The sequence below is a fragment of the Equus caballus genome, chromosome 2 (genome assembly GCF_041296265.1).
Source record: "Equus caballus isolate H_3958 breed thoroughbred chromosome 2, TB-T2T, whole genome shotgun sequence".
Lineage (NCBI taxonomy): Eukaryota > Metazoa > Chordata > Mammalia > Perissodactyla > Equidae > Equus > Equus caballus.
In genome coordinates this window covers 114833492-114856554 of record NC_091685.1, presented here as the reverse complement: position 1 = coordinate 114856554, position 23063 = coordinate 114833492, and the positions used below count along the sequence as shown (strand labels likewise).

General features: G+C 36.1%; 1 protein-coding gene and 1 long non-coding RNA gene across 3 annotated transcripts in view; one reads left to right on the top strand and one right to left on the bottom strand.

Annotated features, from left to right (window-relative positions):
• NDST3 (N-deacetylase and N-sulfotransferase 3) overlaps window positions 1-23063 on the top strand; it is a 161506-nt gene that overhangs the window by 118368 nt on the left and 20075 nt on the right. For both annotated transcript variants that reach the window (XM_005607872.4, XM_023636641.2), the window contains exons 7-10: window positions 8105-8287; window positions 10459-10555; window positions 17355-17478; window positions 21587-21761. In XM_005607872.4, coding sequence (XP_005607929.1) covers window positions 8105-8287; window positions 10459-10555; window positions 17355-17478; window positions 21587-21761 — 579 coding nt within the window. The remainder of the gene's footprint in view (window positions 1-8104; window positions 8288-10458; window positions 10556-17354; window positions 17479-21586; window positions 21762-23063) is intronic.
• On the bottom strand, window positions 3589-14188 carry LOC102150956 (uncharacterized). Its single transcript, XR_289929.3, has 3 exons — window positions 14064-14188; window positions 9950-10016; window positions 3589-8373 (listed from the first exon to the last, which is right to left on the bottom strand). It is a non-coding gene; the product is annotated as an uncharacterized lncRNA (long non-coding RNA).

Genomic DNA, 23063 nt, shown 5'->3' with positions numbered 1-23063 from the left:
CTCCTCCCCCTGCCCAGTTACCTATCTGCCCTCCCTAATAAGGTGAATTTTCTTATTCGGCAGGCACTATTCCCTAGACATTGGTGTTTAGTGAAAACGTTTATGAAAACCCTTGCAGTTCTTTCAAACTTCTAATGTATCTAAGGTTTGCCTGAGTGTAATAATAATAATGATAATAATGATAATAATATCCAAGCAAATATTTTTAGAATTTTCCTTTAAGTCACTAGGAAAATGTTGGCCTTTGGTAGAAGAGCGAATCTACACTTCAGATTTCATAACCGCGTGAAGTGTCCTTGTACCTGTTATGTGCAGTTTTGGGTTGTTGCTAATGTGTGAAAGGGTTGACAGTTTTAGAAAGGAAACATTTATAAACTCTGGTTCTTTCTAGCAGCTGGTTTTCCTAGTTCCTAAGATAATTCACTTTTAGGAAGTGTAATTCCTCCTTATATAACAGTATTACTTATAGATTGGTTTATCTATAAATAAGTTATTTTAAAGGACTTATAACTTAAAGCAAGAATAACAAATTATAGACTAGATGTGCGGCTCCTACTATAAATTTTTTTTAAATAGATATCTGGTTTAGTTACAATCTTCTGTGACCTTGTCACTTTTCCCCCTAGAGTTAGGATCCTCTGTCATGGTATTGCTCTCTCTCCAGCTAAAATAGCCCTGCCAGCTGCCAGCAGCTTTTGCAGTAGGTGGCCTCTAGCTGTGCTGACTCATAAAGATTCGGCGTCTTTTATATTTCTGGTCTTTCCCCATCACCACAGAAATGCCCTGCTAGGTGTCTTGCCTTTAATTAAGTCTTATACGGAACCTCAGCTGACTCTCCTATCTGGGTCAGTCTTCTCCTTGTCCCTTCAAAGCCCTGAAACAACTACTTCACTTATGTTATCTTGTGCCAGATTTTATTTCTTAAAATGTCTTTTTTCCATCAAAACAGTAAGAAGTGGCTTGTGTAGGCCCAGTCAAGCCCTGTTATTTTTCCTCTCATTGAAGGCACAGATCCCTGAGTGCCTTTGTTATTATCTAGTGACTGTTTCTTCTTCAGGATTCTTTGTTCTTGTCCTTTGACTATTTACTCTCTACGTAAAGAGCGCCCACATAAATTTCTGTACAAAATGGATACACCCAAAATCTTTCAACATTTTACAAATCACTTTATTAGAGGGGCTGTCTTTAAATAAAAAGGGAATTTTAAATGTTTTTGAATATTTAGAAACTTGACAACAATTAGTCACTAGGTTTTTGAAACCTGGCTTTTTTAAAATTCACAAAATAAATATACTCGTTTGATATGTTGACACCCCCACAGACACACCACGCCCCGCCACCAGGGTGAATTCAGCTTTATGAGCAAATATAATTAATTGAAACCTCCTGATGATGAAGCTGATCTTGGTAATTACCTGAATTTAATTCATTCACATATGAGCCAAAATCAGATGTTCATGTGGGTCCATTTACTTGAAGGATGTCTCTAAGTTCTGTCAGGTTTTTTCAGTTAAATTAAACACCTGTAGGGAGGGTTAATTTCATTCCCTCTCTATATCTTCACTATGCTGGGGAGGCACTGCTTTAAAACCAAGAAGCAAAACGTTTCTGCTAGAAAAAAACACATTTTCATTGCAGAATTGAACATAACCTTTGTGCTTCGTTGCTGCTTAAATAAGGATTTCTCTTAATTAATCATTTTTAAATCGATCATAAGCTGTAACTGTATTCATTATCCTGTCACTTTGTGAGTCTAATAGAGCAAGAACAGCTGTCGTCTGGTCTCTCACTGCAGCAGGGTCTCTCAGAGCAATGTAGAGACAATGTCAGAGCAGCACCCCCAAGGTACACAAAGCAAAATTAATCAAAAATTGGTGGCCTGAGAGTTGGGGACACTCCGGTGGCACATAAATATTGGTTCAGCAGCTAAAGTAACGGCAATGTCTTAAACCGATAGAATTACTTCTTCTGGCACCTAACAGAAATGCTAATTGATCATCAATCATTTAGCTTGTAATAAAAGGGCTGAACTTGCAGTTCTGACTGTATAGCCAGAAAAATTAAGTGAGAGACATAAATCGTTATAAAAAAGACAAACTGCCCTAAGCTAAATTGCTTTAAATTACGTTGACCTCATCACTGTACCTTTGAAACCTGTCCCTAATTGAGAGCAATTGATTTATCCTTCCAGCTTTCCTTTGAAGCCTATCAGATCCCAAATTCAAAATGTTCAGGGCCCTTTGCCAAATTATTCTGCAAATGAGCCTTCCCTTGAGGGTCTTAAATGATGACTAAGACACAAGCCAGGTAGAAAAACAGTGCTCAGGGAATTGAAGCCTTAGAAATGAAAGTGACATCTTTTTCCTCCCACTGGAAAAGGTGATACAATTAATGAAAGCAATTTTTAGCATAAAACAGTTGTAATGGCACAAAAATATGGAATATATTAGGCCCCAAAGTGAGCTAGCTGTGAGTGAGCCCACCATGTAGAAATTTCAGCTGTCTCACCACATCCAGGAGACAATGGTCACGTTTCTAGAAATGAAGGAGAATTTGTAAGGAAGACGTTTGGAAAGAGTTACGCTGTGTGTCGAGCATGATCCCCACCAGCCTCTACCCATGGGAGAGCAGAGGGGTGAATAACAGCCCTGTGCTCGTCTCCACTCTGGTGTGAGGGCACTGGAACCCTCAGAGTGCTTGGTGTGTGTCCCCTGCAGAAGAGGGACACATTAGGCTGGCGTCTGCCTCTGGACTGGTGAGTGTGAAAGATTGCTTAACACAGTCTGTGCAGAAGAGGAAGGGGCCACATCTGGGAAGTCAGTGCCCTCTTTTCCAAAGTCAGGTCAAAGACACCTCAATCCCAGGTCCCAGATGTGGAATTCTTAGTAGGAATGTGATCCTGGAATCCTTTTAAAAGAGACCCTGCTCAAAAGGGCTCCTGACACAGGACTGGCGGATGCGCTCTCCTCGTAAAGGAAACTGCATTGATGGGGCCCAGAAGGAGTGCCTCCAAAGATCTCAGATGGCTTTAAACATATGCCATCTTAGGACAATATCAGTCAAGTAATAATGCCCTGCATCCCTTTCCCCCTTCATCTCCATGTCCCAAGTACTAAGGGATCAGAAACCTCAGCGAGTGAGACAAAGAATAAAATCACCCACTGGAGAAGGACCGATGAGCCTGTCTTCCCAGCCCCTCTTACAGATTCTCTCCCACACCCGGTTGCAGCTAGGAGAGAGGAGAAGGTTTAATATTGCAACAAGTTCGGAATTTTGATTATTTTCTGAACCAGGAGATTTAAACTACTAAATCAAAACTGTGTTAGCAACTTAAAGCTACATGAAAGCTTTCTGTCATCTAAAGACCTAGGGAGCCACACTGCCTGCCCTGGCCACCATCCAGGGATAAGAGGAAAACCACCCACACTGAATAAATTTTAAAAGGACAGTGCAGAAAAGCAATAAGGTTACTTTAGCAATTATATCCCATGAATCTGAAATGTTTAACGTATGAGTTACACAATGATTTCTAAGAATGCAAATATTATTTTTAGAGTTTGTGTGATGACTTGTTGAAGAAACATGCCATAAAGTGAATTACATTTATTACCTTTACATAAAGAGCAGATAGAGGCAACTAGACTCTGAGATTAAAAGTAGAGAAAATAAATTATTATATACAATGTAATATTGATGTCATACAACATAGCAAGGAGAGTATACAATAACCAGCTACAGCAGAAAAATCAAAGTCCACCCAGATTTTTTAAAAAAATGAAGTGTTCTCTGAATCACTGACTTACTTTTCTACACATGAGACAGGAACCAAAATGAACTCCAAAGTATATTGACATGCCTTCTTCAGAACAGACCTAATAATTATAACAGTTTAGCCTAGGGGACAAAAATTTAAAGATATGTCTAAATATCATATTTTACCCAGTGAAGTTACCCTTGCATCTTTTTCAGGTAACACGCATTTCTTGGATGCTTACCATGTTGTTAGACACTATATTGAGCTCTTCACATGTATAATCTCATTGAATCCTCACAAGTAAGTCATCTGAAGCTATTAAAACTAATATTTCCCCTTTCCACAGTCTGACGAAAAACAGACCATTTTTCTACTTCCCTTATTACTCCTCATTCGCGTTTGTTTCTCTTTCACCTGTAACTCATGATCGTTTTAAGTTAAATAGAGCTGATCCAATGTTCAAATAATGTTTCCCAAGTACTGAGAATCATGCAAAATGAAAAGAGATCAAATCAAACAAGTAAAACTAAAGTCCAGGACCAGATGGCTTCCCTGGTAAATTCTACCCAACATTCAAAGAAGCATTAATACCAATCCTTCTCAAACTCTTCCAAAAAATAGAAGAGGAGGGAACCTTCCAAACTCATTTTACAAGGCCAGCATTACTCTGATACCAAAACCAGACAAGGATACCACAGCAAAAGAAGGTGACAAGCCAATATCTCTGATGAACGTAGATGCAAAAATCCTCAACAAAACATCAGCAAACTGAATTGAACAATACGTTAAAAAGATCACACACCATGATCAAGTGGGATTTATTCTAGGGATACAAGGATGGTTCAACATCCACATATCAGTCAATATGATACACCACATTAACAAAATGAAGGATAAAAATGATATGATCATCTCAGTAGATGCAGAAAATGCAGCTGACAAAATTCAATATCTATTTATGATAAAAGCTCTTAACAAAGCAGGTATAGGGGGAATGTACCTCAACATAATCAAGGCCATATATGACAAGCCCTCAGCTAACATCATACTCAATGGTGAAAAGCTGAATGCTTTTCCTCTAAGATCAAGAAGAAGATAAGGATGCCCACTCTCACCACTTTTATTCAATATAGTACTGGAAGTCCTAGCCACAGCAAATAGGCAAGAAAAAGAAATAGAAGGCATTCAAATTGGAAAGGAAGAAGTAAAACTGTCACTATTTGCAGATGACATGATATTATACATAGAAAACCCTAAAGACTCCATCAAAAAACTGTTAGGACTAATAAATGAATTCAGTCAAGTTGCAGGATACAAAATCAATACACGAAAATCTGTTGCCTTTCTGCACACTAATAATGAACTACCAGAAAGAGAAATTAGGAAAACAATCCCATTACAATTGCATCGATTAGAATAAAATACTTAGGAATAAATTTAACCAAGGAAGTGAAAGACGTGTATATTGAAAACTACAAGACATTAATGAAAGAAACTGAAGAAGACACAAATAAATGGAAAGCTATTCTGTGCTCATGGATTAGAAGAATTTCTTTCTATTCCATGCAGAAATTGTCATCAGGTGGGGAATTGCCAAGAAGTAAAGTGATGCTATAGTTGTCATACGTCAGAACAGGAGTAAGGAAGAAATACTACCTGGAAAGCAAGCTACTTTTTGACCAAAACATTGTCATCGTAGATCTGTTTCACCAGTCCTGTTGCTTGTTGTGCATACTTTCCTAGCTAAAAAACTAACAAAGAAAACTTGGAGATGTTCATGTTCAGCAAAAGATATACAATATTCCATGTGTAGACAGAATATTGTGACACACACACACAAAAAAAGTGTTTAAAAAGAAATTGAAGTGTTTTATGTCCTGACCAATTATACTCCTTTCATGGCTTTGTATTTCTTTAGGAGCACAAAACCAATCCCAGGCTTGAGTCCAAAGTCTAAAAGTGTCATGAGGTGACGTGCATTACAAAAGCATCACTTTGAAACAGCCGTTTGGTTATGGTGCACTTCACATTATGTTAATGTTGATATACAAAAATAGAATTGAAAATCTGAAAAAGATTGCATGGTTGGAGGCTAAATAGTTTTTCTTTTACAGGATTAATTTCCACATCTTATGAGTGTTACCTTAATTCTTGCCAATCAGTTTCGGTTTCAGCAAAAGCAATGTCATTGACTCATGACTCACTTTGGGTTGCCTCTATCTTTACCGGAGAGAGTAACATTTTTTACTTTCTGTACTCATACAAGTAAAAAAGTGGCACTCTGCTTTGAATGTCACAGCATAAAATGTTTTCAGAGGCTGAAAAGTAAATTCAAGGGGAGGTCAAATGTATTAGTATCACAAAGTCACATAGTATCTCTAAGTTTTCCATTTTCTGTCCAATGCAGATATTATTCAAGTGAAATATAGACATCTAGATTTTTTGATAAATCTTTCATAAAAGCAAAGCAAGAAATTTGAACCAGTGGTGAACTAGGTTAATACATGTATTTTTTATATTGTATTAAAATTTTTCCTATTCTTTTAATAGCAAGGCAACTTGAAGTGTCATTTTGCTCTTGCTATTGGACAACATTGAAAAATGTGGCATCAAAAATGACGAAAGCCTGCCTCTAACAGGCATTAGAAAAGAACTTCCAAATTTAAGCTGATTTTCCTAAGTCTCTTAATTGCATTCTGTTTTGATAAATTTTAGAGAAGAAAAAGGCAGGGTGGGTGGGGAGTCACATAATTGAAGCTACTATAAAAAATAACCAGAAGGTTAAATTATAAAAGTCTCATTTTTCAGAAATTCCCAAAATAGTAAAAGTCTTACTTATCAATTCCATGACTACATCAGTCTGCTGGTAGCTATGTAAATTCACCCAAGTATTCTTCTGTTTGTGAAAGTTCTAAGATTTAATATATGTTCAGGCAGAGCGAATAGAAACACAGTTAAATATTCTTGATCATAGTCGAAGCTTTTCATGTAAAAGCTGCAGAATTTGTTCTGTAGACTATAGGATAGCACTGTTTCCTCTTATTCATAGTTGTAAGTAATTACATTGTTTTCTGATTCATTATATCAAAACTTAATATAAGCTTTCTCTCATCTCAGCCACTTTACCTCAGTAAATTTTCTTTACTATTTCTTTCAGTCTCTTAATGAATTAACCTATTATATTCATTATTATGATGATTATAATAACCATTATTACTACTCGTTCACATGACATTATATATTTTAGGAAAGTACTATTATCACATGAATTATTTTTATGATCTTTTTTACAGAAGCATAAATGCCACAATGGTTTTTTTTGCCATTGAAAATCTCATCCAGAATTATTTCCATTTGTCAACACTAACCAAGAAAAACTATTTGCATTCACTTAAAGCAGTGGCTTTGAAAATGCCCATTCTACATTCCAGACCAATTTAATCAAATCTACAGAATTCAAATTTATTTTATTACAAAATGTTCCCCCTGTTTGCTATGATTTTCTTTTTCAATATATGGATTAATCTAGGTCAGCTCCTTCCATAGGAAGAGTCCATTTTTTCTAGCCACGCATTGAAAACTTTTCGTAAAGGAGGTATCTGATATTGGGAATAATAGACCCAATGAATATGGGAAAGGGTTTCAGAGTGTTATTGATGGAAAATAGTTAATAGTTATTTTAGTAAAAATTCAGTCACTAGCCTTTTGTCATTATAGCCGCTAATAAAGACATATCATAGGCTATTCAGTTAATGCTAATAATGACAGTTCACTGATTATTTATACCCCTTAACTTCTAGGATATCAATCTAATTGCACCAATATGACTATATGGCAGTTGGACTCATTTGTTGTTATGAAATAGATTCAAAGACAAGAAAAAAGTGCTCATCAGGTCTTGCTAATAACACATCCTCCAGTACGCATTAATATAATGAAAGTATTTGGGATATGTCCAAAATTCAAAACCGCATCATGAATAGAAACACTATGCTTAAGAAAAACCTAGCACTGGGGGCTGGCCTGGTAGCACAGTGGTTAAGTTTGCACGTTCCGCTTTGGTGACCCAGGGTTCACAGGTTTGGATCCCGGGTGTGGACCTACACACCACTTATCAAGTCATGCTGTGGCAGGTGTCCCATATATAAAGTGGAGGAAAATGGGCACAGATGTTAGCCCAGGGCCAGTCTTCCTCAGCAAAAAGAGGAGGATTGGTAGCAGATGTTAGCTCAGGGCTAATCTTCCTCAAAAAATACAGAAAAGAAAGGAAAAATAACATTGCCATGATTACACTGCCCCCTAGGGTTAAAATACCTTGCATTTACACTGAAGTGCATTTGCCTCTTTCAGATCAGCATTTTCATGACCCATTTGTCCAACTATGGGAATGACCGATTGGGATTATATACGTTTGTTAATCTGGCCAACTTCGTGCAGAGCTGGACCAACTTGCGACTTCAGACTCTGCCTCCGGTGCAGCTGGCTCACAAGTATTTTGAGCTCTTTCCTGATCAAAAAGACCCTCTCTGGCAGGTAAGATTAGTTCAGTTGGTATAATTAATTCCACAAACATATCTTGGAGTTCTTAGAGAGAATCCAAATCTGATAAGTGAAGGCATCTGGGGAAAAAAAATACATTTTAGAAATGTTAGTAGATTCGAGAAAATACTTCTTCCTCAATTGTAGTCATATATTATTGCTCCATAGTGGGCCAAATTCTCAGTTTTTGTGCCCACTGGAAATTACGGGATTCTGAAAGCTCAATGAGGCGTTCAGTCGATGTAATGTTTTCAGTCGAGAGTGGGGGATCGATCTGCAGATTGCAGTCTGCTGAAAGAGTGGAAGGAGGGTGAGAGGGTGTGTGGTAGGCAGGCAGTGCCGGTCAGCCTTGAGCACATCCTTAAATCTCTAACGACTAAATGACGTTAGAGGGATGAGTGAGCAGAGTTCAGCACTGACACCTGCCCTCTGAACCACAGGGTGCCCCTGCAGCTGCAGAGTATGGGTGGCTTTCAAAGGATTAGTTAGGAATTACTTTGAACATGGGGGAAGTATTTAGTGGCATATTCAAACTGTTCTAGGCGTAACCCAGATTTCAGAGCATAAACTCTCATGTGTTCTAGAATTGTAGAAACATACTTTGAATTTAAATTGCCCACTCCATGATCTAGGGAAAGCAATACTCTTAGCAAATAACTACATAGTGCTTATTATGTGTCAGACTGGGTTCTTTACATATGTTAACTCATTTAATCCTCACAACTACCCTATGTGGTAGGTACAGTTATCTGCATTTTACAGATGAAGGAACTGAGGCACAGAAAGGCTGAGACACTTAAGCAAGGTCACACAGCTAGTGTGGCAGAGTGGGAATCAGTTCCAGGCCATGTGGCTCCACAGGCTGTCCTCTTAATCACTGTTCTAAATGCTACTGGAGAGTTACCGACAGAGCTGATGGTACAATAATGACAATCTTCAGAAGTGAAACTGCGTAAATTTCACAGATTGAAGTTGCAGTAAGCTCTGAACTCTATATTCAATTCATTCAGCTTTGAACTTGAGCAAATTACCTCCTGAGCACAAACAGATAACCCCAAGAAGAGACACAACTGCACCTTTCAGTAGGTTAACGTTGGCGGTTGTGGAATCATCACTGCATATTATTTTTGCAGTCACTATCACACACGTCTTTTTTATCTTCACCACCATAAAATATCACCAAAATGTTAGCCACTGGAAAGACATGTAATTTTCCTGCTAATTTAACACCTTATTTTTAAACTGAAATCATTATTATTTCAGGTGACAGATTTGAAACCACTTTTTTCCCAGAACATCAACCAAAAATACCCTCACTTTAGTCGTAACATCTGTTGCTTATTGTAAATAACCAGAAGGTTTATTTAGCTATATATTTCTACATTATAAATTGAATAGAAAGAGATTACTGTCCTGTTTGCCTGTTCCTGGAATAGTATTATTAACAGTACTGTTAATTCTTCACTTAAGGTGTGCTTAGCAGGTAAACTCAAGGATGTTCTAGATAATCTTGCACAGTGGGTTTGCTTTAAGTGCTATAGACCAGAGGCAGATCCCTAAGGTAGTAATTCACCCTCATTTTCCCTTTTGCTAAAATTTAGTGCTTTTTAGCATCATAATCTGTAAAGTTATAGTTTTAGATATGCATTTACCGACCTTCGAAGGCAGCTGAAAGGAATCTGCAATCTCTTTAAACAGCAGTATTCTGGCCAGATCCACATCCCTTTGAAGACAGCAGGAAGCTCAAAGTTACTTAGAATAAAAATTTGACACCTTATATTTCAGTTATTAGATACTGAGAGTGTATCTTCTTTCAGGTTCCAGGAAGCATGGTCTCTGCCCGAAAAGCTCACTATTTTAAAACACACACACACAATTAAGACATACAACCGCCAATAACAGAAAAAATATTAAACCTTCAGTTTACCTGAAGCCATTTACCAGTCGTAGAAACTCTCCTCCCCCCACCTCCTCAGCAGACACTCAGCTGCAGAATGGAAAGGAGTTATTTGAAAGCTTCCAGGATGCCACTTTCAGTCTCTCATTTAAAAGAAGGAGCCACATAGCCTTGTTTCCTGGGATGTCTTTTTAAGGGCAGAAGTTGAAAACTCTTGCACATGATGGACACTGAAAAAAATACATCTGTATATTCTTCTCCCGTTTAGAATCCTTGTGATGACAAACGCCACAGAGACATTTGGTCTAAAGAAAAAACCTGTGATCGCTTACCAAAATTCTTGGTAATAGGACCCCAGAAAACAGGTGAGAACGTTTTATGTTATGGTTAACCAAACAGTGTAAAAATATTGATGGTTAGACAATGAGTTCTTGTCACAATGAGTTCTCAAACTTCCTATAAATACTGATGAATAAATAACACATTTTGTTCTCTGACATAATCTTTGTTTAGCTTGATAATGTCCTGAAACGCTTGTCAGTGAGTTTTTTAAGTGAAAAGGATGAAAATAGATGTCACACAGTTTGAATATCCAGCAGTCAATTTGGTTGCAGATGTGAGTTTTTTCTAAAGATCTTAATTGAAGGATTGTTATTATTAACATTTCTAAAATCGAAACTAATCGTGTGTTTAGTGAGTAACTGACAGGATTTCATTAAATGTCACGATGGACACATGTAACTTCCTATAACTCTTTATAATAAATCCCTTTCAGAAAAATAGCCTTTTCCTGCCATCTTCCTGATATGGTTTATTTCTAAACTATTTCTTGCAGAGATGTCTATTTTCTAAAAGTCTAAAGGATGTTTAAAAGCAGAATTCCTAGACATAAACAAAACTGGGCTAAGGAAGGTATTTATTTATACCCACGAGAAATCTTTTGCATCTTTTCTTAAATCAGTGTGCAATTTTTCCCACAAACTTCTTGTTTCTGTAAGAATCAGTATTAAAATGAAGCTTTAAAAGGCCAGACATTCATGCTGTATCCTGCATGATAAATTATTTGGGGCCCTTGGATTCTGGCTTCACAGAAAACAGCCATTTCCACCATACCCCTTCCTATGGGTGTACATGCCCTCTCCTCCATTCTCTGGAAATAACCGGGGAGAACCTATGTAATGTACACAGAAAGTTTAGCTTATTCATTTTCTCTTAGTCCCATTTTGCAAATATCAATCTGAAAACAGTAATAAATGTGACAAATACTTCTCTTGTCCTTATTTATTTCACTGGTCCTTATCTATTTAAAGTGAAGAGGCAACTAGAAAAACATATAACCTAAAGCCTCTTCAGCAAACTCCCACTGCCGTCACACAGCTGTGTCGTTACTGATCACATCTTCTCTGGGAAGCCTGGCGGATCCAGTTTGCTTCAGAAAGCCCTGCAGGGTATGCTTCCTCTGCTGTTGTGCTAGATATGCAGACATTTTAAAATCATACTTAGATGGCAGAATAATTCCTTGTCATCTCAGACTCAGCTAGGTTTAAAATGTTTGTGTTCAATTCGTATATGATATTTACCTTTGGAAGGGAATTTTTTTATCTCCTTTTTAGAGAAATTGAATTTTTTCCCAGTTTTACAAAGGTATAATTTACATGCGGTAAAATTCTCCCATTTTAAATACACGGTGTGATGACTTGGGGAAATTGTACACAGTTGTGAAGCCACCACGATATTCAAGATACAGAACACTTCTGTGTCCCTAAAAAGCTTCTCCATGTCCCTTTGAAGTCAGTTCCCCCACCCCCATCCTGAGCCACAGGCAACCACTTTCTGCCTATAGTTTTGCCTTTTTTAGAATTTCACATAAATGGAAGCATAAATTGTGTAATCTTTTGTGTTTGACTTCTTTTCACTAAGCATAATGCTTTTGAGATTCTTCCATGTTGTTGTGAATATCGATGTTTTGTGAAATTGATTTTTTAAATGGACATATCAGTTCCATAAAAATTAAATCTTCATTTTTAACTTCAGTTTTGTCAAAAGTCTTTTCCTGAATAATCTTGCGTAGATATATAGCCATCTAGATATTCAAATATTTTTACCATTGTAACTGACAAAAATATAAAAACTGAAGTTTTGTGGATGATTATTTGAATGTCTGTGTCTAGGATTATGTAGTTGATACACACACACACACATTATACATATTCAAACACACACACACACACACACACACAGGACAGTTTATTCAGATCCAAGAACATGTGTAGGTAAAAATAGAATTCAGAAACTACAAATTAGTGATTTTTTGACGCTGATAGATTACATTATGTCTTTTACTGACAATGCAAACAATCGGATCATATCTGTTTTTCCTGTTTGTATTATTAACGCTGGTCATGCTATTAAACATGATTTAATACAATTCTTAAAAATAATGTTCAGAAAAGAATGTTTTAAGTTGATCTAAGAAAGGAATTAATGTTTTCTTCTTTCACATTATAATTGCCATACTTATAATCCTCACAAAAAGTTTATTCTTTTCATTTTTTAAAAAATGCATTACTGAATTTTATCTCAATAAAGTTGTTATTTTAAAAAATGTCTTACGAATATTCAGAAATGGAACTATTTAAGTACTTTCACATAGGTTATCTCACTTTACCCTCATAAAACCCTGATAGCTAAGTATTTTCTTTCCCACTATACTGAGAAGAAAATTAAGACTCAGGTTAGATATGTTTCGTTCAAGTTCACACAGCTGGTAAGTGAAAAAGTAAAACTCCTGATCCTAGAATTTACCAGACTCTAAAGACTATGTTCTAGAAAGCTTTACTCTACTAGGGATTTCAAGCAATGGAACTTTTTGTCCCCAATAAGTTTTAGATTTCCTCCCACATTTCTTTTCAGTCAGTGGTTCTCAGAATGTGCTGAATGGGAAACTCTGGGATAGGGCCCAGCTCTCTGTTTTACCAAGCCCTCCAGGTGAATCTGCCGCATGCTAAAGTTTGAGAACAACTGTTTTTAAGTCAAACTTGCAAAGAACATTTTTACTTTGTATATTGTAGATTACTGTTTCATTCCCTATAATTATCTACGACTGTAGATAAAATGTTCATTGCTTTAGCTCAGATGTAATCTTGGAACACCGCCTCTTTCAATTCATTGTTTTAGACAGTATTGCTGTTGGCAGAGTTATTTTAACAATTTTTCTGTTGTATTGATATGGTAGATTTGAGTACAATACTAAATAAAGCTTATCAGAGAGATAAGAAAATTCAAAATTTGCTACAAGTGGCAACATTTTTACTAAGCAAAATTAGAACAGTAATTTCTCCAAGTGAGAGAAATATTATAAGGCCATGTCTGATTACCATTGCTGTCTATTGACCTGGAATACAGTGAACAGGTCCTGCTCCAGTAGATTCTATACTAATGTAAATCACATTAGGGTAGAGAAGTGGAAACTCAAGGGTATATTTCTATCTTAGAAGTACTGAATACATAGACCAGAAATATTTTTATATTATGATCTTATAAACACAGTTACACTTGCAAGCACCTGTTTAAATCTTAGGCAAGCTGAACTCAGATTACCTTACTTTCTCTTATAGCAGTCTAACTAAGCTATACCCTTTAGCTCATAACTTAGGCTCTAAAACACAAACTTTACAGTTTATGACATTGCTCACTTTAATAAAAAACAAATCACACCAACAAAGCCCAAAGTTAGTAGAAGGAAGGAAATAATAAAGATCAGAGTGGAAATAAATGAAATAGAGACTAAAAGAACAATAGAAAAGATTAGTGAAACTAACAGCTGGTTCTTTGAAAAGATAAACAAATTGACAAACCTTTAGCTCGACTCACCAAGAATAAAAGAGAGGGCTCAAATAAACAAAGTCAGAAATGAAAGAGAAGTTACAACTCATACCACAAAAATACCAAAGATCATATGACACTGCTATGAACAACTGTATGTCAATAAGATGAACAACCTAGAAGAAATGGATAAGTTCCTAAAAGCAAATCTTCCAAGACTGAATCATGAAGAAAGAGAAAACCTGAATAGGCTAACTAGTAAGTAGATTGAATCAGTAATTAAAAAAAAAAAACTTCCCAACAAACAAATTCTAGGACCAGACTGCTTCACTGGTGAATTCTCCGAACATTCAAAGATTTAATAACAATCCTTCTCAAACTCTTCCAAAACATTGAAGAGGAGGGAGAGCTTCCAAACTCATCGTGCAAGGCCAGCGTTACCCTGATACCAAAACCAGGCAAGGGTGCCACAAAAAAAGAAAATTACAGACCAATATCCCTGATAAACAAAGATGCAAAAATCCTCCACAAAATGTTAGCAAATCAAATGCAACAGTACATTAAAAAGATCATACACCATGATCAAGTGAGATTTATCCCAGGGATACAAGGATGGTTCAACATCTAAAAATCAATCAACGTGATACACCACATTAACAAAATAAAAAACTAATATCATATGATCATCTCAAAAGATGCAGAAAAAACATTTGACAAAATTCAATATCCATTTATGATAAAAACCCTCAAGTGGGTATGGAGGGGACATTTCTCAACATAATAAAGACCATGTATAACAAACCCACAGCTAATATACTTAATGGTGAAAACCTGAAAGCTTTTCCTCTAAGATCAGGAACATGACAAGAATGCCCACTCTGACTACTTTTATTCAACATAGTGTTGGAAGTCCTAGCCACAGCAGTTAGGTAGGAAAAAGAAATAAAAGGCACTTAGATTGGACGGGAAGAAATAAAACTGTCACTATTTGAAGATGACATGATTTTATATATAGAAAATCCTGAAGACTTCACCAAAAAACTGTTGGAATTAATAAATGAATTCAGTAAAGTTGCAGGATACAAAATCTATATACAGAAATTTGTGACATTAATAATACATTATTATTATACATTAATACATTAATAACAAACATTATACATTAATGTTTAATACATTAATTACAAACTATCATTAATAGAATATTAATATTCTATTAATAGTAGAATAGAATAATAGAATAGAAACTATACATTAATAACAAACTATCAGAAAGAGAAATTAAGAAAACAATCCCATATACAATTGCATCCAAAAGAATAAATTATCTAGGAATAAATTTAACCAAGGAGGTGAAAGACCTGTACACTGAAAACTATAAGACAGTGATAAGAGAAGCTGAATACACAAATAAATGGAAAGATATTCCATCCTCGTGGATTAGAAGAATTAGTATTGTTAAAATGTCCATAGTACCCAAAGCAATCTACAGATTCAGTGCACTCCCTATCAAAATTCCAATGGCGTTTTTCACAGAACTAGAACAAATAATTCTAAAATTTATGTGGAACCACAAAAAAACCCAAATTATCAAAGCAATCTTGAGAAAGAAGAACACAGCAGGAGGCATCATGTTACTTGATTTCAAACTATACTACAAAGCTGTAGTAACCAAAACAGTATGATATTAGCATAAAAACAGACACAAAGATCAATAGAGCAGAATAGAGAGTCCAGAAATAAACCCATATATACATATATACATGGACAATTAATTTACAACAAAGGAGCCAAGAATATACAATGGGAAAAAGATAGTCTCTTCAATAAATGGTGTTGGGAAAACTGGACAGCCACATGCAAAAGAATGAAACTAGACCTCTGTCTTACACCGTACACAAAAATCAACTCAAAATAGATTAAAGACTTAAATCTAAGACCTGAAAACATAAAATTTCTAGAAGAATACATAGGCTGTAGGCTCCTTGACATCAGTCTTAGCAATCATTTTTGGGAGCTGACTCCAAAGGCAAGGAAAACAAAAGCAAATATAAACAAATGGGACTACATCAAACTAAAAAGCTTCTGCACAACAAAGGAAACCGGCAACACAATGAAAAGGCAACCTACTAATTGGGAGAAAATATTTGCAAATCATATATCTGATAATGTTGTATGCCTGAAACGTATATGTTATATATCAATTTTACCTCAACGAAAAAATGTTAGCCATAAAAAAGGGGGAAATCTTGCCACTTGTGACAACATGAACAAACCTTGAGAGTATTACACCAAGTGAAATAAGTCAGAAGGAGAAGGACAAACACTGTATGATTTCACTTACATGTGCAAGCTAAGAACAAAACAAAGGAACAAACAAAACAAAAGAAAAACAAACTCATAGATACAGAAAACAGATAGGTGGTCACCAGAGGGGAAGTGGGTTTTGGGCGGGGGGGGGGGGGCAAAAAGGGTGAAGGGGGTCAATTGTATGGTGACAAATTGTAACTAGAATTATGGTGGTGATCACTTTGTGGTATATACAAATATCAAATTATAATGTTGTATACCTGAAACGTATATAATGTTATATATCAATTTTACCTCAATGAAAAAAAAAAGGCTAGTCAAATAAAAAAATCACAGCCTTGATCCCCAGTAGTCACAAATCTATATGGGTCCCTGTGATATACCATTCTCTTTCCAAAAGAGGTAAATTTTCTAAGTTATACCACTAAGAAAGGGCACTATTTTTTTTTCAAATTTAGCAGTTTAAACAATTTTTGACACTACTTTTTATAAGTATGTAAGAACATTCAACATTCAAACTTAAACCTGTGAAGTTTAAATTCTATCTCAAATTTAATGTTTTTATAGGCCTCAGGAAGAACTTTATAGGTGAACCCGAGTATTGATTTTGCTAATGTAATATATTAAAGAATGATGTCTTTAATTTGTATAGTGCTTTATTAACATCAAAATGTTTTCAGGTACAATATCTCATCCTCAGAGACAGCCGAGGAAGTCAGCAAGGCAGGTGACAAAGACACCAAGACAAAGAGAAGCTAAAAGCCAAAGGCACAGGCCCCGTCAGTGACTGAGCTGACGTCACAAGCCAGCTCTCCCAGTCTCTCCCAACCTCTCCTCACATCTCATTCTCTTCATCTTTTAGAATTTGCTTCTTTTAAAATGCTGGTTATCTATTCAATTTAATTCCAGGAATACTCAAATGCGTCTGTTTGGATTGTTGTAATACTTGGTTTATTAATGACTTTGAAATGCTAATAGTAGGAAATTGTTTCCATTTAATTAATCTCTCCACCTCTGTTGTCTTTTCAGGAACCACTGCTCTGTATTTGTTCCTGGTCATGCATCCCTCCATCCTTAGTAACTCCCCCAGCCCCAAAACCTTTGAGGAGGTACAGTTCTTTAATAGAAATAACTACCACAGGGGGATTGATTGGTAAGATGGGTTATTAGTATCAATCTAAAAGCATATGTACTGTGCACAGTATAAAATTAGCGCTCATATTCATACACATATAAGTTTGTAGCCACAAATAAAAGTTATCTTCTGTGCCTTGGAAATTGAATAACATGAAGGAGAACAGAAATTATTCATAACAAACTTTTCTCAGTTTATGAATAGACTTGTCACCTCAAGAAGCCCACATGTAATTTCAATTTGCATTAATTATCTTTGATAGTAGTTGCAGATATGAAGTCAGAGAAATACCATAATCCCCAGGAATTTAACTTCTCTCTACTCTTAAGAAAATGCTTTCATAGCTTTCTCTTTCTGTGCACTTTGCATTACAGTGATGCTACAGTCCACATATATAATTTTCTATTTTGCTTTGGCATAAAAGGTAAATAAATAGAACTAGAAATGTGTATATTTCATGAGTAATGAAACCTATAAAAAAGCTATCAACAATATACAAAATTTTATTGTTTTTTGTTTTTGTGAGGAAGATTGGCCCTGAGCTAACATCTGTTGCCAATCTTTTTTTTTTTTTGGCTTGAGGACGATTGTCACTGAGCTAACATTTTTGACAGTCTTCCTTTATTTTAGGTGGGATACTTCCACAGCATGGCTTGACGAACCATGCCAGGTCCACACCCAGGATCTGAACCTGTAAATCCTGGGCCGCTGAAGCGGAGTGCGCAAACTTAACCACTGTGCCACCAGGCCTGCCCCCCAAATTTGATTTTTGGCATTTGAATTGAAATTAGAACTATATCAACTATCTGAGGAAAATAGTTATATTAAAATTAAAAATTAAAATGTCAAATATACCCAAAAGAATGTAGTAGGAATTGCTGTTGCAAATGAACATGTTAATCATAAAATCTATCCAGAAGTCTTGCTGTTAAGGTATAAATTCTGGGGGGAAATGTAGTATAAAAGAGTGGAATTCTTGTAATAATTCTAGATGGTGAACATAAACATTTTGTATGTATTTTCGTATAAAGTGTTGTTACACATTAACCTCTGTTGTCACATTGCACGATCTCAATTTTATAAGTGTCAGCCCCCTCAAGAGTCACTCGCGGATAGTCCGAATGGAAAGATAAAGAAATAGGTGGAGTGTCATTTGAGCACCTACTAGGATTTACATATATTCTGATCGTTATATATTTCACTGCCAATTCTTCAGTACAGTGCTTGATGTTAATTGCGTAGTGTTAAGTAACAGCTGTGAGAATCAAAAAGCTATCAACTCCTTTAGCTGCTATTTGACCACTAACTCAAATATATATGCCCGTATACAGTGGAATAAAACGATATTAACTAAAGGGAGGGATTAAAAACTGCTTTAGATGTGGGAAGGAATGCAATACTTGGATTCCCTGAGACTTAAGAATATCTGTGAGAATAACCAATTAAAAAAAAAAAAAAGCTGTTCCTAAGCCAGTAATGTCTATAGGCTCTATGACAGGAACAAAATGTCCCTTAAGCAGTTTACAAAGAGAGGACATAAATAAGTAGAAAGCTAATGAGCAATTAAAGATTTTAATTATAACTCACTAAAAACACCCCAATTGCAAACACTTTTGATTGACAAATTATATGTTTATAAAAGGCAATTAACACAAGAATGAATAGTAGTAACTGCAAATGTAAATCTATTAGCTATAACTGTAGCTTTGCTGTCAACGACATCAAATGTATTCACAGTCCTTGGACTGGCCTTGCCTCTCTAGCAAGTGTCAGCACCTCAGCAGCCCCTTTGGGACCACAGAGCCACAGGGTTGAAGATTATATGCCTCAGCGTGCCAAGTCACTTAGAGAAGCTAAGGCACAGCTAGTTAATCTGGATACATGGATCTGCTTTTCCTGGAGAACTGGGTAAAACTGGGGCTGTCTTAACTGACAGGCACCCTAAGCACAGGTTTAGGGAACAAGCAACATAGAGCAAATGAAAATGAGAAAACTCTACCTTTGATAAAATGGCCAAGATTTGCAATCAAAAGATCTAAGGAAAGTGTTTGATTTATGCATACAGTAAAGTTTTATATTTTCTGGTTTGGTAGTATTTTTTATAATTACGTTGGGCTGCAATGGAGGATTGGAGCGGAGTGTGGAGAGCCATGAAATCCTGTTAGTGTTTAGAACCTCTAAACGTCTTAATCTGGCTTTGAGTGAAATCACCAAGAAATACTCAGGGTCAACCCAAGTAACATTGCAAAAGTCACACCTTCCAGTTAAAAAAATTGCTGAGGTTTTATGGAAGTAGCAAAGCTTTAAATGAGACAGGCATTCACTTTTAACCCCCAAATTCTTAAACCTCTTGAGTTTGCTCACCAATTCTTAGATAACCCAAGTTCATATTCTCCAAATGTGGACCTATTTCCACCCTGGAAATATGAAGGTGAACTCTTTATTTACTTGTTTATTCATCAAGCATTTTTCAACTGCATATAAGTGCCAGCTGCTATACTACAAAAATGTGGGCATATAAGCAGACAAGAACTGGACTCTGCTTTCTCCGTGAGCCTCGGGGCCAGGCAAAATCAACACATTACAGTCCAAGACCCAGAGCTGCCTGAGGTTCCCAAGGCCTAAACTGTTCCAGGTAGAGGACAGCTCAGAGGGTGGGACAGTTTTTAGAAATTAAAAGTTATCTGAATTCAGTACCTTCTGCCCCTTTTTGGTGATTTTTGGAGGCTTTCTCAGAATAAGCAAACTCGAGACAAGCTTGGACCAAATTAAGATACCAGTAGACACTTGGGATAACCTTAGACCCCTGGAACCAGTGTGAACATCTAAATTAAGAAGTACCCTGAAATTTGGCACTTACTGTTGCTAGAATATACACCAGACAGCAGATCAAACTTTCCAGAAATTTTTGTATACCTCTTTCTCCCTAAAAGGATGGCAGAATGACCTGTCACCAATAAGGCAATTTCCCAAAAACATAAAAGGATTTCTTTACTGCCCTGAGTTTTAAGACATCACTTTGTGGTACCAGCCAAACTTTGCAGTACATTAACAACTGCAATCCTAGCAGCTTTACCGTGTGAGACGACTAAAAGAAAACAGCAAGCTGCAAAAAGAAGTCCTCACATAAAAGTTGATGACTGTCTGGTTCCGTACTTACTGAACCGCCTTATCTTGGTAGCCAGAGTCGTGTCAGCTTATGAATTGAAGTGAGGGCGGGGCAGGGTGGAGGGTGAGGCCATTATTATAAAATATAAGAAACTGTAGAAGTTAAATTTGCATTTTCTCCCTCAAAAGGCCCTTTTTCCTCTGAAAGGTGGCCCTTAGTGCTTCAGAAATATCTATTATCATTTGCCGAATTAGTTTATATTTGACACCTTGGTACAGATGGATCACTTTACGAAATGCATTAAGCCCTGCCATTTCTGTGCCTGAGGCACCGGTATCCCTGTGTTCCCTCTGCTGGTGGTTTAAATTCTCACCTCACTTAAGGGTACAAGATCTGTCTGGGAAATTTGATAGGATTTTATATTTGGAAATATGTACATACTTTTTAAACTTTTATAGTTCCTTTAAAGAATATAAATGCCTAAATATGGGAAAAAATAAGCAAATAGGCAATGTTTACACCAGATCTGCTCTGCACTTTGACACTTTGAATGTGACAGCAGCACAACACATTAGCAGGAGTGAAATTGTTTTACGTGTGATGAAGTAAAACATGTTTTGTCTGAGTCCTTTTAAAATGCCTTCAACTGAACATATCATCTGTTTTGATCAAATTTTCTTTTTGGTCGAGCACTCACATTTTTCTCTGTAAACTCTTTCTGCGTTTCGACATATTTTATACAGTTAGATTGTTATTGTCGTGGTTTGATCACTCTGTGTCTGTGTTTTCGTTATCTCCCATACCTTTTTTTCCTGATACTAAGCAAAACAAATAGATAATGTATTTAGAAAAGCACTTTCAAAATTCATTATTAGTGGCCTGTATATTTTTCCCTTGCTAACTATGTGGGATGACCAATGCCTTAAAGAAGGAGAATTTGTGGGACACCTTTAACATCTTCACTCACCAGGGTATGAGTATACCAGAGTCTCATTTTGAGAAATATTCCTTTTCTAGGTATATGGATTTCTTCCCAGTCCCATCTAATGTCACCACTGACTTTCTGTTTGAGAAGAGTGCCAATTACTTCCACTCAGAGGAAGCTCCTAAAAGAGCAGCTTCTCTGGTCCCCAAAGCCAAGATCATCACCATTCTCATTGACCCATCAGACCGAGCCTATTCCTGGTACCAGGTAAGGGAAACACAGACAGAATCCAGCAGGTAGAGGGGAGTATGGAGAAGGACGGTTTTCAGCAATAGCCACGACCCCAGGTCTTAACAAAAGTGAAGATATGCTTGTTCTCTATCTGCAGAAAAGTGGATAAATTTTTCTTTGTTTCCATGGAGAAACTAACTTTCTCCTTAAGTTTTTATTAATTTTGTATTCATTTAATTAATTTAACAAAATGTATTATTGCAATGAAGAAACTAAATTAAACTATAACAAACAATACTATGTACTTGTATGTATGGCTGTGCTTGTATACATCTGCATTTTAAAAGTAAAATGCTATAATTTTAAATCATTATTTTTCATCTCATACATATATAATGCTGCTATTATTATCTCAGTTTTACAGATTAGGAATATAATTGATTCCCCAAAGCAGAAGTCGCCTGTTTTTTCCATCAAGGGCCAGACAGTAAATATTTCGGCCTTTGCAGGCCACATGGTTGGTCTCTGTCACAACTTTGCCGTTATGTTGCAAAAGCAGCCATAAACAATATGTAAATTAATGAGCTTAGCCATGTTCCAATAAAACTTTATTTACAAAAAGAAGCATCAGGCCAATTTTAGCCCGTGGGCCACAGATCAATGACCTTGACTCTAAAAGATCTTAAATACTGAAGCTAACCCAGCCAGTCTCAACCCTGTTCTAAGAGTCTTTCTCATACACTCACTGCCATTATGTTTCTGATGTTGCTTAACGCAGAGCACAGAAACGACCACTTTGAAATAATTTAACAGACTCTAATAATAATACTTATATATCAAATACATTTTTACTCTCATAAATCGTTAAAAATAATAGGAAAAAAAACCTGTCCCAGTGATATTTTAATCACCAAGTGAAAAAAGTTCAATATAAAGCAGTCAAAATTAAATATAAGAACATAACAAAATTAATAGTGTCTTTAGTCTTTAGGATCCTTGGTTATCATTCCTCAGTTTTGTGATTTAAAAAACACTTTCCTAATGTTCATATGTTTATCCATTCATTAAACAATTTTAATGACTACCATGTGGAAAGTATTCTTCTAAGTATGATTTGAAGATAAATTCATAAATGTGGATGCCACACTCCAGACTGCTTTCAGTCTAATTGGAGAAATATGTATAAATAATCAGTGTGTAAATCAGAAAGTATTAAGTGACAGATGGACTCCTACAGAGTGATAAAACCCATCCAGTAAAGACCAGCAGGGACAACAAGTTAAGTATATTAATTGGCTGCCTTAGAGGAGCCCAAACACCAGAGGGACTATTGGGCAT